The sequence below is a fragment of the Platalea leucorodia genome (assembly GCF_965183815.1).
Source record: "Platalea leucorodia genome assembly, chromosome: Z".
Classification (NCBI taxonomy): Eukaryota; Metazoa; Chordata; class Aves; order Pelecaniformes; family Threskiornithidae; genus Platalea; species Platalea leucorodia.
Window position 1 is genome coordinate 77,041,979 of NC_138858.1, and position 14,973 is coordinate 77,056,951.

Here is a 14,973-nt window from a genome sequence, read left to right on the forward strand (position 1 = left end):
TTGCACTGGTGGGTACAATGATTTAGAAACTTCCATTTTTGAACCCAAGGAAAAAGTAATGCAAACAAGTTTCATGTCTCACAAACTCACAACCTGGTTACCTTAAAATGAAAAATTAAAAAGGCTAGTGCAAAAGGAAGCATCTTTGCCCCCTTATCATTTAAATCCTTTACACTTTCTGTACACTTCAAATTTTACAAGTATGACTGGAAGATGTAGGTAAAAAGGGATATTTGTATAACACAAATGCCTCTATTCAAAAGTTTAGTTAGTTGGATTGACCTGTGTTTGCAACCAGATCTTAAGATCTTAAAAAAATAAAATACTTTTCATTAAATATTATTATTAGTAAAAGCATTGTGAACATGCCTCCTCCCTTTCAAAACATTCTAAAAGACAGGCTTTCTTCTTTTAAGAGCACAGGAAATTTAACTTTATTTTTGAAGGCAAAAGAACAATACAATACATGACACCGTTGATAAGGTTCAAGCAAGAAGGAGTTACAAAAATGGCTTTTAAAAAGCAATATGAAAAGAATCAGTGGCTTGCTCTAAACATAAGTACAGACTCAAATAATAATCTTCCTGAAGCATGTTTGTTTTACCAGATGAATCTATGACGTTGAACAAGCTTGTACAAAAATTACTCACAGGTAAAATGATGAATTGATGAAAGTGTTGCTTATACCAGTGGGGGCAGGATATTGGAAACAGTATTTTTTTTCCCTTGACTTTAATAGATTGCTACAGCTTATGCTTACGTATTTAGCAAATTAGCAAACAAGGCCAGCAACAGATGACTAAGGGAAATCGTGATCTGTACCTAACTAGTCATTTAAGGTTTTATGCTAGGGAGCTTAGTTAAGACTTCTAAATTCTAACTGTTCTTAATAAGCTTGCAAGGAAGAAAACTTGTGACCACCGATCATCTAAAAACAATGAGACCATCTGACTAAGACAACAGATGCAATTACAATTAGGCAATGGGCTGCCCACACCTCCTTTTTGTTCTGTTAAATCTTTGACTTGACAGATGAACTATCATTCTCTTGCAACAGAAAATATCATACCAGAACTCTTAATCAGGGGGAAATAAAATTACAAGAAAGAAAAAAGTCTGATGGAAGAGTTAGGAAATAGAAAACAGTGAGAAAAGTATACAGAAAGGTTCCTTATGAGGAGAAAAGGGATAAACACCTGCAAAAAGCATGCCAACAGGAATGCAGCAAAGCACAGAATAACAGCCACTTTTTCTTTCAAAATACACATAAAAATAATTATTTACCTTCTACTCTAGATAAAGTGTGAATGAGGGCAGCTTTTTCTCTTTCAGAGTCCATCCTTGTTATGATTAGTATCTGGAAGAAGATGAGTAAAAAAAACTCTAGTACTGTAAAAAATTGTTCTTTCAACCTGCTTACATCTTTCTTTCTCCTTTGTGAAGAAAGCACAAGATTGACTAAGCAGGTGGCAAAAATGGAAACCTCAGAGTTTTCCAGAATGACAATTATAGAATCGTAGAATATCTCAAGTTGGAAGCGACCCATCAGGATCATCGAGTCCAACTCCCTGCTCCTCGCAGGACTACCCAACACTAAACCGTATGATGAGGAACATCGTCCAGATGCTCCTTGAACTTTGACAGGCTTGGTGCTGTGACCACTTTCCTGGGGAGCCTGTTCCAGTGACCAACCGCCCTCTCAGTGAAGAACCTTTTCCCAATGACCAGTCTGAACTTCCCCTGACGCAGCTTTGTTCCATTTCCATGTGTCCTATTGTTGGTCACCAGAGAGAGGAGATCAGCACCTCCCCTCTGCTGCCCCCCTTGAGGAAGCTGCAGACTGCGATGAGGTCACCCCTCAGCCTTCTCTTCTCCAAGCTAACAAACCAAGTGACCTCAGCTGCTCCTCCTAAGTCTTGCCCTCGAGGCCTTTCACCATCTTGGTCTCCCTCCTCTGGACACACTCTCATAGTTCAATGTCCTTCTGATACTGAGGCACCCAAAACTGCACACAGGACTCAAGATGGAGTCGCACCAGGGCGGTGTAGAGTGGGACAATCACCTCCCTCGACCAGCTAGCTATGCTGTGCTTGATGCACCCCAGGACACGGTTGGCCCTTTTGGCTGCCAGGGCACACTGTTGACTCATATTCAACTTGCCATCTACCCAAACCTCCAGATCTCTTTCCACGGGGCTGCTCTCCAGCCTCTCATCCCCCAATTTGCACATATAACCAGGATTACCCTCTCCCAGGAGGAGAATCGGGCACTCGCTCTTGTTAAATTTCATATGGTTGGTTATTGCCCAGCTCTCTAGTCTATCCAGATCTCTCTGTAAGGCCTCTCTACCCTCGAGGGAATCCACAGCTACTCCTAGTTTAGTATCATCGGCAAACTCACTTTATGTACAATCGATTCCTCCATCCAGATAATTTATAAAAACATTAAAGAGCTCTGGCCCTAAAATTGAGCCCTGGGGAACCCCACTGGTCACTGGCCACCAGCCTGATGTAACCCCATTTACTATAACTCTTCGAGCCTGACCCATCAGCCAACTGTTCACCTAATGTATTACGGACTTGTCTAGCTGTGTGCTGGACATTTTATCCAAACGGATACTGTGAGACAGTATCAAAAGCTTTGCCAAAATCCCAAACACCACATCTACTGGCTTCCCTTGGTCAACTAGCTGGGTGATCTCGTCATAAAAGGAAATTACGGTGGTTAAGCAGGGCCTTTGCCTCATAAACCTGTGCTGCCTATGACCAATGACTGCATTGTCTCTCAGGTGTTTTTCAACATCTCCCAGAATAACCTTCTCCATAATTTTATCAGGCACTGAAGTGAGACTGACAGGCCTGTCATTACCAGGGACTTCCTTCTCGCCCTTCTTGAAAATTGGGACATTTGCCAGCTTCCAGTCTACTGGGACCTCTCCAGACTCCCAAGACTGTTGAAAAATAATGGAGAGAGGTCCCATGATGACATTGGCCAGCTCTTTCAGTACCCTGGGATGAATCTCACTGGGCCCCACAGATTTATACCCATCCAGCTGGAGCAGCAAGTCTCAAACAAGTTCAGGATCAGCTTGGAATTTATCATCCCCCCAGTCATGGTCTTCCAGCACAGGGCTCTGGGGGTCCCAGGGCCCATCACTGGTGTTGAAGACAGAGGCAAAGAAGGCATTAAACATCTCTGCTTTGTCTACGTCCTTATTTGTCAGGTGACCGGCCTCGTCAAGCAATGTTATCTCTGATTCTCCTTTTGCTGTCAACATATTTTAAAAAGCCCTTTTTGTTGTCCTTCACAGTGCTGGTCCACTTGAACTCTAATCAAGCTTTGGCCACATGAATTTCCTCCCTAAAGTGGTGAACCGCATCTCTGTAGTCCTCCCATGCTGCCTGTCCTTGCTTCCAATGTCCGTACACTTTCCTTTTCCACCTAAGTTCTAGAAGAAGATCCTTGCTCAGCCAAGCTGGCCTTCTGCCCCACTTGCTTGACTTCTGACACTTCGGAATTGCCTGCTCCTGCGCTCGTAAGAGATGGCTCTTAAAAAGTGACCAGCATTCATGGACCTCAATACCTTCAAAAACAGATTCCCAGGGGACCTTACTAATTAGCTCATTCAGCAGCCCAAAGTCTGCTGTCCCCATATCCAGGGTCAAAGTTTTGCTGGAGGTTTTTCTCCTGTCACCAACAATTTGAAACTCAGGGGTATGTGTGCATTATTACAAAAATTGAAGAAGCAATATTATAGAAGACATCAGTACCAGAATTCAGTTTTATGAACAAAGCTGTTCTAGAAGAAATCTCAAACTGGAATATTTGACTCAAAGTAAAAATGCTGTTTGAAGGTAATATCTAAAGACATCATACCACATTATTACTGTTGCACTAGACAGAGTATTACTATCACATTAGAGGCATTACCCCTTTGGATGCAAAACTGAAACTGAAGATATCTAGAATTCAGCCTGCAAGATGGTGATGTACTGGAGGGTGGTACTAGAGGTACTGCTGAACTAGTTAGAAAGATTTTCCACAGCATAGATGAAGTACACTGAAATGTTCCTGGCAGAGATTGCTTAACTCTGAGACTCATTAAATACTGCTTAAGATGAAAACGTTGAAAAGGATTAGAATCTACTAAACCGACATAGTTTTAAAAAGAATCATTACCAGAGAAGGTGTTCACTTTGCCCACCGTTTCAACTGATACAAACTGAACTTGTGCTACATAATCAAAGAAGAATATGTACACACATACAGGATTTACACCATACTTTCAGACAGGATGATCTCTGAACCTTTATGCCATTGTATAGACACTTTCATGGTGCACACAGGATAAGATTTTTAAGGAGGCACATGGCATTGTCTAACTCTTAAGACTTACAGATGCAAGATAATTATGTATGTAAATATTAATAGTGTGTTAGATCTTGTCAGAAAAGAACTTCTGGATATCGGTCAGCCTGACAAGCTTAAGGCAGATTTCCATTTCCATATGTTGGTGCACAGAACAGCCACTGACAACGCACTGGCTCCTTTGAAAGCAGTTTGGACAACTGCATTTTAAAATGCAGACCTGCTTTTTCACACACGATACAACAGCATAGTCATCATATGTTGTCGTGAGCTAGATGACATTTTTAGTCATGTTCTATCTAATCATGAGTACAAAAGATAATGAAACAAAAAGTTCAGTTTATTCCATTAGCAACTTCTTGCTTACAAAGGAAGCATCCCATTATATTCCTGCATCAATAACAACTTTGGATAATAAAGGGATAACCAGATTATCGTATTTCACATCACGTTAACTGATGCTGATATGATGCAATAGAACAGGAAATGGCTTATTCAATACAACTTTTACTTATTAAAACTGGAATACTCCTTCTGCATCTTCTGGCTCACTGAAACCTGTCTCTGAGTGTTAGGAAACAGTAAACAATCTTATAATTGTGAATAAAATCATATATATTCTTACGTTGCATGTCTATATGTCAAGCAAGTAAGTCAAAACTCAGGAGAGTTATAGTTAAAAAGTTTAAATACCATACCTAGTGGAGTTCAGAAGAAAAGTAAAATTGTCACTGAGTTGACATTAAGATGACAAAGTTGCCATATGTCTCCTAGTACAGCATAATCCCAGTATCACAAAGCAAAATGTGTTACTCTTAAGAAGAAGATGATGCTGAAATCAGCTTAGAGGGTCTATTGAAGGACAGACACCAAGACAATCAACACCATTTTGTTTTGGTTGCTTCATTTCCATTTTAAATTCTGAAAGGGTGTACAATAAGCTATTATATTTTTCTTCTCAGGAAAGTTTAATCAAAAGATGTTCAGAGGTTTTAGTGCAACTCTAAACAGAAACACAAGAAGAAAGCTCCAGGAAGTGAAGCATGGAAAGAAGTTAAAATAAATGAAAGTAAGCTTGAAGATTCATCTTTTTTGGTGGGGTGTGTTCAGCAGCATAAATTCTGTTCCCAACAGTAAGGACACTTAAAAAATTATATATTTTCTCCCTTCTGTTTTGTTATGTGATAAGTATTCTGTAAATAAATAATAAATATTCTGCAAAGGAAAATGGCCTTTGCACTGCATGGTATCATCCAAAATATTCACATACTCAGAAAAAAAATCTTTGGATAACTTGAATGTCCTCCACAACTCTATCCTCCATGCCATAACTATCACTTATGGATATTTGCTTCTTATATAATTATAATGCCAGGAGATTGGCCTGATACACGGGTTAAGCAGAGGTCGTCTATGGATAACAATACCTACATACCCCATGGAGTTTGTGTTCCGAGCCACACTGTACAAGTACACGATCCTGATTTGTACTATGATGCTCTTTGCACCAGAAGATTGAGGCCTTCAAATAAAAGGTTATAATATAATTTTCAGCAAGTGATGTGACACAATATACTTACCAGGGAAACAAAACCAACTGCACCAAGATGAAGCCCTGGCAATTTAAAACTTGTAGGCATGTTATTTCAGTCATGCAACAAGGGGAGATTTGATCAAACAGAAACCTGCACTGCTCCTGACAGAGGTCTTAAACTTTATGTTACCCTTATTTAACAGATACTGTGAGTTAGAAAGGCAATTCTAAGACTTTCTTCCATAAACCAACACTTGCTGAAAGATGGTTTTATAATTATTCACGTAGTTTGGAGCAGTATTGTTTGCTTAGAAAAATTGTTTACATTGTTAACCTTAACATTGTGTTTCTTTCCATAACTTTGCATCCAGTTTAACATTTGACACTGAAGCTCTGTTATTTTGGGATTTGTTTCATGCTTTTTCTGGCTGCTGTACTGTACAATCTTCAACTGCCTCCAGATATTATTCAAACAGGACTCTAAGATGTTTTTATAGATATCCTTTGCCTTGGACAAATAACCTGTTAATAAAGCAACAAAAGAAGTAATTGCAGTGACAAAAGATAATTGTCAAGGTTTGTGTTTAATCTACACATAAATTTAAAATTTATGTGAAGGTATCTTGCACAAAAGAGATGAAAATTTAATGGCTCACCATTAACAGAAGGATACTGTTACTACTAACCGGGTACATAAGCGGCTTTTATAGAACTGCTGTACCTCCTGTAGTATCTGCTATATGACTCCAGCTAGAATTAGAGAACGTTGCACTCTATAGCTGCAGATACCAGCAGCAGCAGTGTTGTATTTAACTAGTCTATATGGTTTATACTAAATAACAACTTTATTTATATAGTTGTTATATTTATATTTCCTACTGTCCAAAGCTTTACTTATCCTGTGTTTTTTCATCACTCTTCATATTATCACAACTATTTCTCAACTCTGAATGATGTCTTTTGTATATAAATGGCGAACAATGCTGGGGTTATTTGAAAATGCATGAAGAAAAATACATCTAAGATAACTACGTGATGAATCACACAGTACAGCACAACATCACAACAACAGTGAGGACTACAGGGCCTACTTAGCATCTGGCTCAATTTTCTAAGGGGTTTTTCAGATCTTTTCTACTTGTGCAGTTTCTGTGTGAGGTGTTGCTGGGATCTGGGAGGACAGGTGTTGTGTAATTCTGAAATATCATCTAGGAGTGCTTTTGGTACAACAGAACAGAGGAGGAAGAACTGTTCATTTGTCTCCCTCCCATCCTCCTACGTTGTTTATAGTAACTGTAGAAAAGAATACTACTTAGGATTCTATTTATATATTCATTCTGTGTTTTTCTTCCTACTCTTTTATTGCTAGAAATACTTAAGTGGATCCAAAATAATTTCTTTTCCCCACAGTTCAGTTTATGGCAGATGTTTTCCATTTTATATCAATTGTAAGGAAACACCCTCCTTCAAGGGATAATTCAGAGTGACTGAAGTTAGATGCTCCGAACCGCCTTATCTCCTATAAAGGCAGAGGGAGCCTGACTTTCCTAGGGCATTCATAAAAGCTGACTTCAGCTCCTTGTGAATCTATTCCGATAGATCTATCTGAAAACTCACAAAACACAACTATGGGAACTTGACAAGCATGGCATTATCATTTCAGGCATAAAATTGGGTTACAACGAATTTTCATATTCCAAATCTGAATAGCATAAGACCAGAAAAGCTCAAAAAATGCTTCTGTATGAGTCCAGCACTAAGAACTGGACTGTAACTTCAAACTCCTTGCCTCATGATACATTAGATAATATTTCAGATTCTGCTTGAAATGCCCTCAGTTTTAAGTACCTCATTTCCAAGGAGCCTGAGAATATTGTTAGGTGGAAAGTGTTCCGCACTCGCAGAAACTGGATTGGAAACAACAAAGGACCTGCCATTTTTGCATGTTTCTAAGTTTCCACACAGAGATTCCAATGAAAATTTGTCATTCTAAGATACAAGACAACACATTATGTATGTGGAAGTTCATATGAATGTTTCTCAGGCAAATCCATGTAATAACATAAACAGTGGTGTATTAGTCATGAACTGAGCATATACACTATCAAAGTACAATCTGCAGTGAATTAATTTCTAACGATGGAACAGAAATAAGGTTGAATATCATATTGAAGGTACGCCAGAGGTATACCGATGGCAAAGAAAGAATCACAGCCTAGAAACATGAAGGATGGGCTGCAGAATACACACAAAGCATGGGGTTTCTGAGTGTCATTATTCGCTACTGAAAACAAACCTAGTGCTGTGTCCAAGCCACATGTTAACAGAAGATCTCGAACTGTCACCAGCAGGTGCACCAGAGCAGCATGTCTGAACAGCATGATCTCCTTCTCATCTATTTTACCTTTACAAATAGAAGACACAGGTGTGGTCTGTATAAAATTTCAGAAATCACGCTATACATATATAATCAGTTTAAAAGATCCTGGTATCTCAGAATTTTCATTAAACACACTTAAACAGACATAATCTTGAAAGGTCAGATCTGGTGGTCTTGCCAAATACCTTATGATATAGCATAACTTTTCCCATGTCATCTGACCCAGAGCAAGTGGCACACAGGGAAGTGTTTTTAAAAGGTGTGTAGGGATAGATGGTGCTTGCTGGAGGAGGGGATAACAGTTCCCCTAGGTGTGCCATTAAATCCACACTGCCTTACTGATTGTAGTAAGGCAATCTTTAAATACACATGGAAACTGATAAATTTCCCATCTTTTGGTCCCTTCTACAAGCCCAGCTGTTCACATTACTATTTCCTTATTTGATTAGTCAAATCACTAAATTTTTCAACAGCACTGTAACTCCATCTAACTCGTTTTCCAAATATTTCAGAACTCTTTCCAAGAAATCAAAAAGGCAGATTATTATTATTATTATTATCATCATCATCATCATCATTATTGTCCTCCAATAATGATCCATGTAGAGTCTTAACTTCTGATATTTACTTTGCCTACACCTAATTAACCTCTCCTGATGAGAATCTTAACCTTATTTGAGAAGGTAAATTTGGAGGACATCTGCTTCTTTTTGGACCCACAGAGTAAATCAAACAATTTATGGGCTACCTAGTCTGTATTAGGTACCCATTTTGAATAAATCTTCAAGGACTTGACTGAACAGGAAGGAATTACTAGTCTGAAGAAAGAAGGCATTTTGGGGAATTGCACACAGGTGGTGGTGTAGTTCATTATCTTAAGACAGGAAACGTGACTTCTGCAGAGTAAGTGGACTTGATAACAAAATACTTCAAAATGCCAAAAAATGGTTGAGGAAGATAATTAAAGAATAAATGACGACAGCTGATCAAGGAATTACTGAATGAGATGCATTACACAATAAAAATATTAGATAGTTCTGTGTACTGGGATCAAAACAGGTTTTAATTAAAAAAGACAAGTGAAGCACTTAGGAAGGAAAAACCAAACTGATGAATATACCATACAGGAGAATTAGCTGGAAACAGCATGGAAGACAAAGATCTTGCCAGTGTTCTGTGTCAAAAGACAGAAAATGACTGTTCATCTCTGTCACTGAAGGTGCTGAAACTGAAGGACTATGTCCATTTCTTTACATCACTCACCATAACAACTCAGTGAGGAATACAGGTCATTTAGAAACCAAGCAAGACAGTAAGAAACCACATTTTATGATGAAAGACTGGAGCATTTGGTGATATTTGGTCCAGAAAGAAAAGACCAGTAGGGGAATAATAATCTTCTAGTAGATCAACACCATCATAGTAAGTGATTGCTTTCTGTGTTCACTGAAAGATTAATGAGAAAATGCATCAGCATACTCTGGAGTAAAGTGGAATGAGATTGGATATTGTGAAACTATTTAAAACCAGGAAGGCAATAAAAGAGTGAAGTTACACAAGGAGGTTTTGGAATCTTCTATACGGTTAGAGAAATATTCGTTAGGAATAGATTGGATATGTCAGAGCCTTCCTCATTTCTATGTTTCTATGTACCTTCCAGCATGAAAATTTTTATCTCTTTCTGCTTCTTTAGTTAGGGACAAAATGCAAAACATCCCTTGCACTTTTCTGTCTCTTCAGTGCAGACAATAGTAGCTAAACCTGACTTTTTCCAGTATTTTAAACCAAGAGCAAAAAGGTTTTACTGCTTTCCTTGAGCTGCAGTCCAAAGACCCACCTATTTCATAGGTCAATTCTGTGTTCAACAACAGTTATTTTTGTATAACAAGGCATAGGTAAATATTATCTGTACCTCAGAAAACACTTACCCTTAAAAGGAAGGTCCAATAGATTGACTATTTGCCTTATCAGTATTTCAGCCACTAAACATTTTCATTGGTGTCATTGCTGTAATTTTAGCAATTAGTAATATACTGCACAGCTAATTTAAAAGCAAAGAGGGCCCTGAAGTTTGAATAAGCACGCCACTTGGGCCAGCTCCTACTTTAGGCTCCATTAGGCTACAGCACGTAAACTGCATTTGAAATGATGTAAGTTTTCTTAAATTAATCTTGAATGAAAATGCAGACTCTTACATATTTTTTCCCTTGATCTTGAGAAACAGTAGTAGTTCTCTGTATACTTTTCTCAGCAATGTTTTCCTTTCTGTGATTCACTGATACAGGTATAGACACAGTTTCTCCCTCATGTTTGTGAAGATGGTGTTTGCTTTTTTGTAAGCCCCCTCAAATCAAGAGAACCCTGCTGCTGACAATTTTAATATGGTAATTCTATAGATCACAGGCTGTCATTCTGCAGAGACCACCAAGTTTTTTTTTGTTTGCCTTCTCTCTCATTTGTAATTCCATTATCATTATTTTTATTTGGGGAAAAATACATTAAGCACAGAAAGCAAGAAAGTTTAGATAACTAAAGTTTATCGCATAACTTGTGACATGACATAAAAACTTGGCAGGTAGTAGACGGCCTGCTATGTTATCCTTACAACTAGTTCTCAACTATGAGCAATACAACTCAAAAAATAATCCAAAATACTCAATAGCTTTCTAAATCTTTCTCAAATACAGTCTGTATTTTGCTGTGAGGTTTTCCTGCCCCTCTCTTTATCTAGAGTCAAAAATCTTTGTAAGAGCACACTGATTTTGCTGGCTTTTGTTTTCATTTTTCTGTTTCTAGAGGGTTTTCACATGCCGGATAGGAGGGAAATGAAGTCAGAAAGAGACCAAATTAATATGGATTTTTTTTCTTAGGCTTAGCATTTTTCATCATGCCACTAAAAGGAGAGAAAAAACAAAAACACATGGACAGCTTTTAATTTTAAAATCTAACATAAAAAAATAATTTAAATATTGTTTGATATAGAAGCAACATTTCTGAAGTATACCTAAAATATTTTAAAATTAAATTCAATTAGAATACTTCTTGTATTACAATATTCAGTTTAATGTAATGCTGAAGAACTAGGAGACATTATTTTGAAAATAAAAGAGGAAATTAATTACTGTAACTCTACAAGATAAACTGCTGAAAGTTTTATCATTAATTTATCAAACATCTTGAACCTTGTGTCACTAATTAAACCCATATTAGTATTGAAGATGAAAAAAAACAATTTTTTTTTAAAGACATACCTTCTTTAAAACCATCGCATATCACTTTCTCTTGCTGTTTTAAGAAAAACCTTGTGTGATCAAATTTAACACTGTCAAAGCTCCAATTTACAGAAGCAAGTACACCCAGATGTGTCAAATCTTTTAGAGCAGAAGTGGCTGCTTCTTCCAAGAGGCAGTATGCCTGGCATTGGCTTTCTGGATAGCACAATAAATAAAACATAATAATAAAGTTTGGTTTCATATACTACTACTGGGCAAGAATATCCAAAAGACCTAGCAAAACACAAACAACACTGTTTTCTTCATGAAAGCTGTAACATTACTAGAAAAACAGATGCTCACCAGGGAGCTTCCTGGGTGGTAGAATTCACAGCAGGCACCCATGTTTTTCCATGCGTTTCACAAAGTGATCAAACTCCATGATGAAAAGTTAGGATTTTCTACTTCTGTGACTCCCACTAAGATTGTACTATTATTCCATTGTTCTACAGCCGCCTTCTACTTAGTAGTCTAAACTTGAGACTTAGTCCCTTTATATCCACTTGTTACTATAACTTCAACTTGAACAGTCCTTCTGCTTCCCTGGTATTTAACTTCTAATGTCTTCATCTACCAAGGCTAAACAAGTCAATCTGTTAGTCTCTTTGTTCTTTTATACTAACAGTTCTTAATAGCTTCTGAGTGGCTGTTTTACAATTCTTTCCAAATTACAACTGAGTTTCTTGCTACTAGCATCCATGACAGAGCTGTCAATTGCTGAATGAGTTGAAAGGGATGTAGTTTTCCTGAGGTAAGAAGGTGAAACTCTTCCACATCCATTTTTTAAAATTATAGTTGAGTTGATTACATCAACATGATCAGAACTCTGCGATTCTTCATTTTCAAACATTTACTATAATTTTTCAAAAATAGTTTCAACTGATCTATACAGATTATTTGACTAGCAGCTGACTTAACTTCACTTGGCCAATGTACTATTTAATAAGAGCAATTAATAACTTCATATTTTTAAGCACTCTAAAAAAAGGTATATCATTATGTCCATTTTTTCAGCCTTTATGGAAATAGGTCAGAATCTGTAGTATTTTGGATGCCCATGTTATAATATCATTCAGGTATTCCTGCATTAATGTATCATTTTCTTTTTAAAGTATATTTCTAATCATGCATCTTCAATGTCTTGTTTCAAAATTTATTTTAAAAAAATTAAAAAATAAGCTTATAGCTGTTACGTGATTCCCATCTCTGATGGGAACAGATGAAAATACTGCTCTATTCTTTCACTGGTTCTGTGAAAGAGACTCCCATTAAGCACATGGCTGGAGTGAATGCATTTCCAGGGAAAACCAAACTAATCTGTGCTAGGCCTACAACTTTCTAGTACCAGGTGTGCTTAATTTGAGGCTATAAAATATCTGGATAAATATCTTCTAGGTTCTCCACTATTTCTACTGCATGACAAAATTGTTGTCAGTGCACGTTCTCTGATACAGTGCCTTGAAAAGCAAGAGTTCACAGGGTAAGGCTCAGTCATGTATAAGATAAATCCATAGTGGATTACTACTGTGTTAAAGACATTTCCTACCAAAATGACTGCCAATCCCTTCCATCTCCAATTCTCATATTTACACTGTCAGAGAAAATAAAGTAGAATAATACTTTGAGGGTACTAGTTGGCATGAAGAGATTTCATGTCTTCTGATTTAGATCAGACGTAACTCAAAGTCCGAACTTTTTAGTTTGCATGCAACTGGCTTTAGTCTTAAGACAGAATTCCACAGCCTGCTCTCACACCTGTGTCAAAATAAACATCCATCTATTTGGAATGTTTTCAGTCACAAGGAGTAGAGAATAAGCCTAATAATTTCCATATTTGTCTGAGTAGTACTATTTAATATAAAACTATATTGCAAATATATATAAAATAAAGCATATCAAAAAACAGTATACCTGATGCTTCAATATTGACTGTAATACTGTCCTGATCGTCTTGTTCTTTTTCCTCTATTCTTACAGTCTCACAAACAGAACTCTCCTCTTTGTGAACATGCATATGTTGTTCTTCAGGTTGTAGCACTAAATCGTTAAACCACGAGTGAACATTTAGATACAAATATCACAAAACCAGCTCAATGAATAAGAAAACTGTTCTATAAGTGACTTTACATGCAAAAATATTTTCAAATTAAGCAGTTTCTATGACACATACTTTTTTTTCATTAACTTCTTTATTGTTTTCATGGGCTCATACAGTATGGAAAAACCATTGAGACTCTGGAGAGATGAGGCCCTGTCAGCCTTCACAGCCCAAGAAGTCAGGCATTATCGGGTTCCTCTTCCTTAGGGCAGAAATACAGAGCTGCGAAAATTAAGGAGCTGGTACTATAGCTCTATAATATAGCTCCACAGGAATGCTCATATGCCTTTATATGGAGAAAAAACATGTATGAGAGGAAAGATGCTGCTGACTGTAAGGAGCTCAAACTATGAAAAATATCTCAGTGAGTGTGACGAAAAGGTTAGATACTGTAAGTGACCCAGAAAGAACATGGAAGCTGCAAATGGCAAAAAAAAAAAAAATTACTTATTGAAAAGAACTTTTTCTCGTGTCTTATAGCTATCTTTCACAACTTGTTAGTATTACTAAGTCTCCTTCCCTTCTTCCTTATAAATACTGATGCATGAGATAGATACAGCTTCTGCCCACAAAGCTTCCTTTGGCAGCTCTACCTCTTTATTTCTGAGAGGAGTTCTGGCTGAATAGGTGTCTCCTAAATATTGCTCTTTTTTTTCTAGTTAAGAATGTCAGTTTCCTCAGAAAACAAACTGATGATACAGAGACAGAGAGAAAAGAAAAAACAACTTTTTTTTCTAGTTAAGTTAAAAAAACCTTCATGATTTTGAAAAGCTATAGGGGTTCAAAATTGGATCAATGAACTCTTTCTACTACTTCCCTCCTGTGTATTTTCTGAACGAAATATCATACACAAGGACATCTTTAAAAAATAAGCCAAACAACAAAGACAATAGAGAAAGAGCCCTACAAGCAGTGCTGGCATTTCTGATTTTCGATTAAATTTAAAATGACTCTTAATAAAAACTTTTCATTATTACAGAAGTATACTATAATTTACATCATTTCTACATCAATGTGGTAAGACTTACAAATTTTAATGGGTTCTCCATATGTCAGACATAACTGATCTTCAACACTGGGATCTACTTGTAAACATATTCTAAACTGCATTAACTTACTTAAACCTCCACAAGCCTATTTGTAAATGTAACATAGCTTGTCTTTCAATAGATTTGGATTTCTTGATAGGAGATGCAGTTCTAATCAGAGTTCACTAGATGGTAGCATAAAACTTCAGTTCAGGTACCTTGAGCTCCTACTTTTAAAATTGGGATTGCTGCTTTCTGAGGCCAGGGAAGTGTTTTATCCATGTCTACCAGTG

At 37.1% G+C, this 14,973-nt stretch overlaps 1 protein-coding gene across 1 annotated transcript in view; it reads right to left on the bottom strand.

Moving 5' to 3' along the window:
* The window catches only part of SHOC1 (shortage in chiasmata 1), a 55,154-nt gene that overhangs the window by 13,058 nt on the left and 27,123 nt on the right, over positions 1-14,973 (bottom strand). Inside the window, exons 13-17 of the mRNA XM_082336230.1 lie at positions 13,466-13,591; positions 11,534-11,710; positions 8,199-8,306; positions 6,228-6,424; positions 1,285-1,357 (exon numbers count right to left, since the gene is read on the bottom strand). Of these exons, the coding sequence (XP_082192356.1) occupies positions 1,285-1,357; positions 6,228-6,424; positions 8,199-8,306; positions 11,534-11,710; positions 13,466-13,591 (681 nt within the window). The remainder of the gene's footprint in view (positions 1-1,284; positions 1,358-6,227; positions 6,425-8,198; positions 8,307-11,533; positions 11,711-13,465; positions 13,592-14,973) is intronic.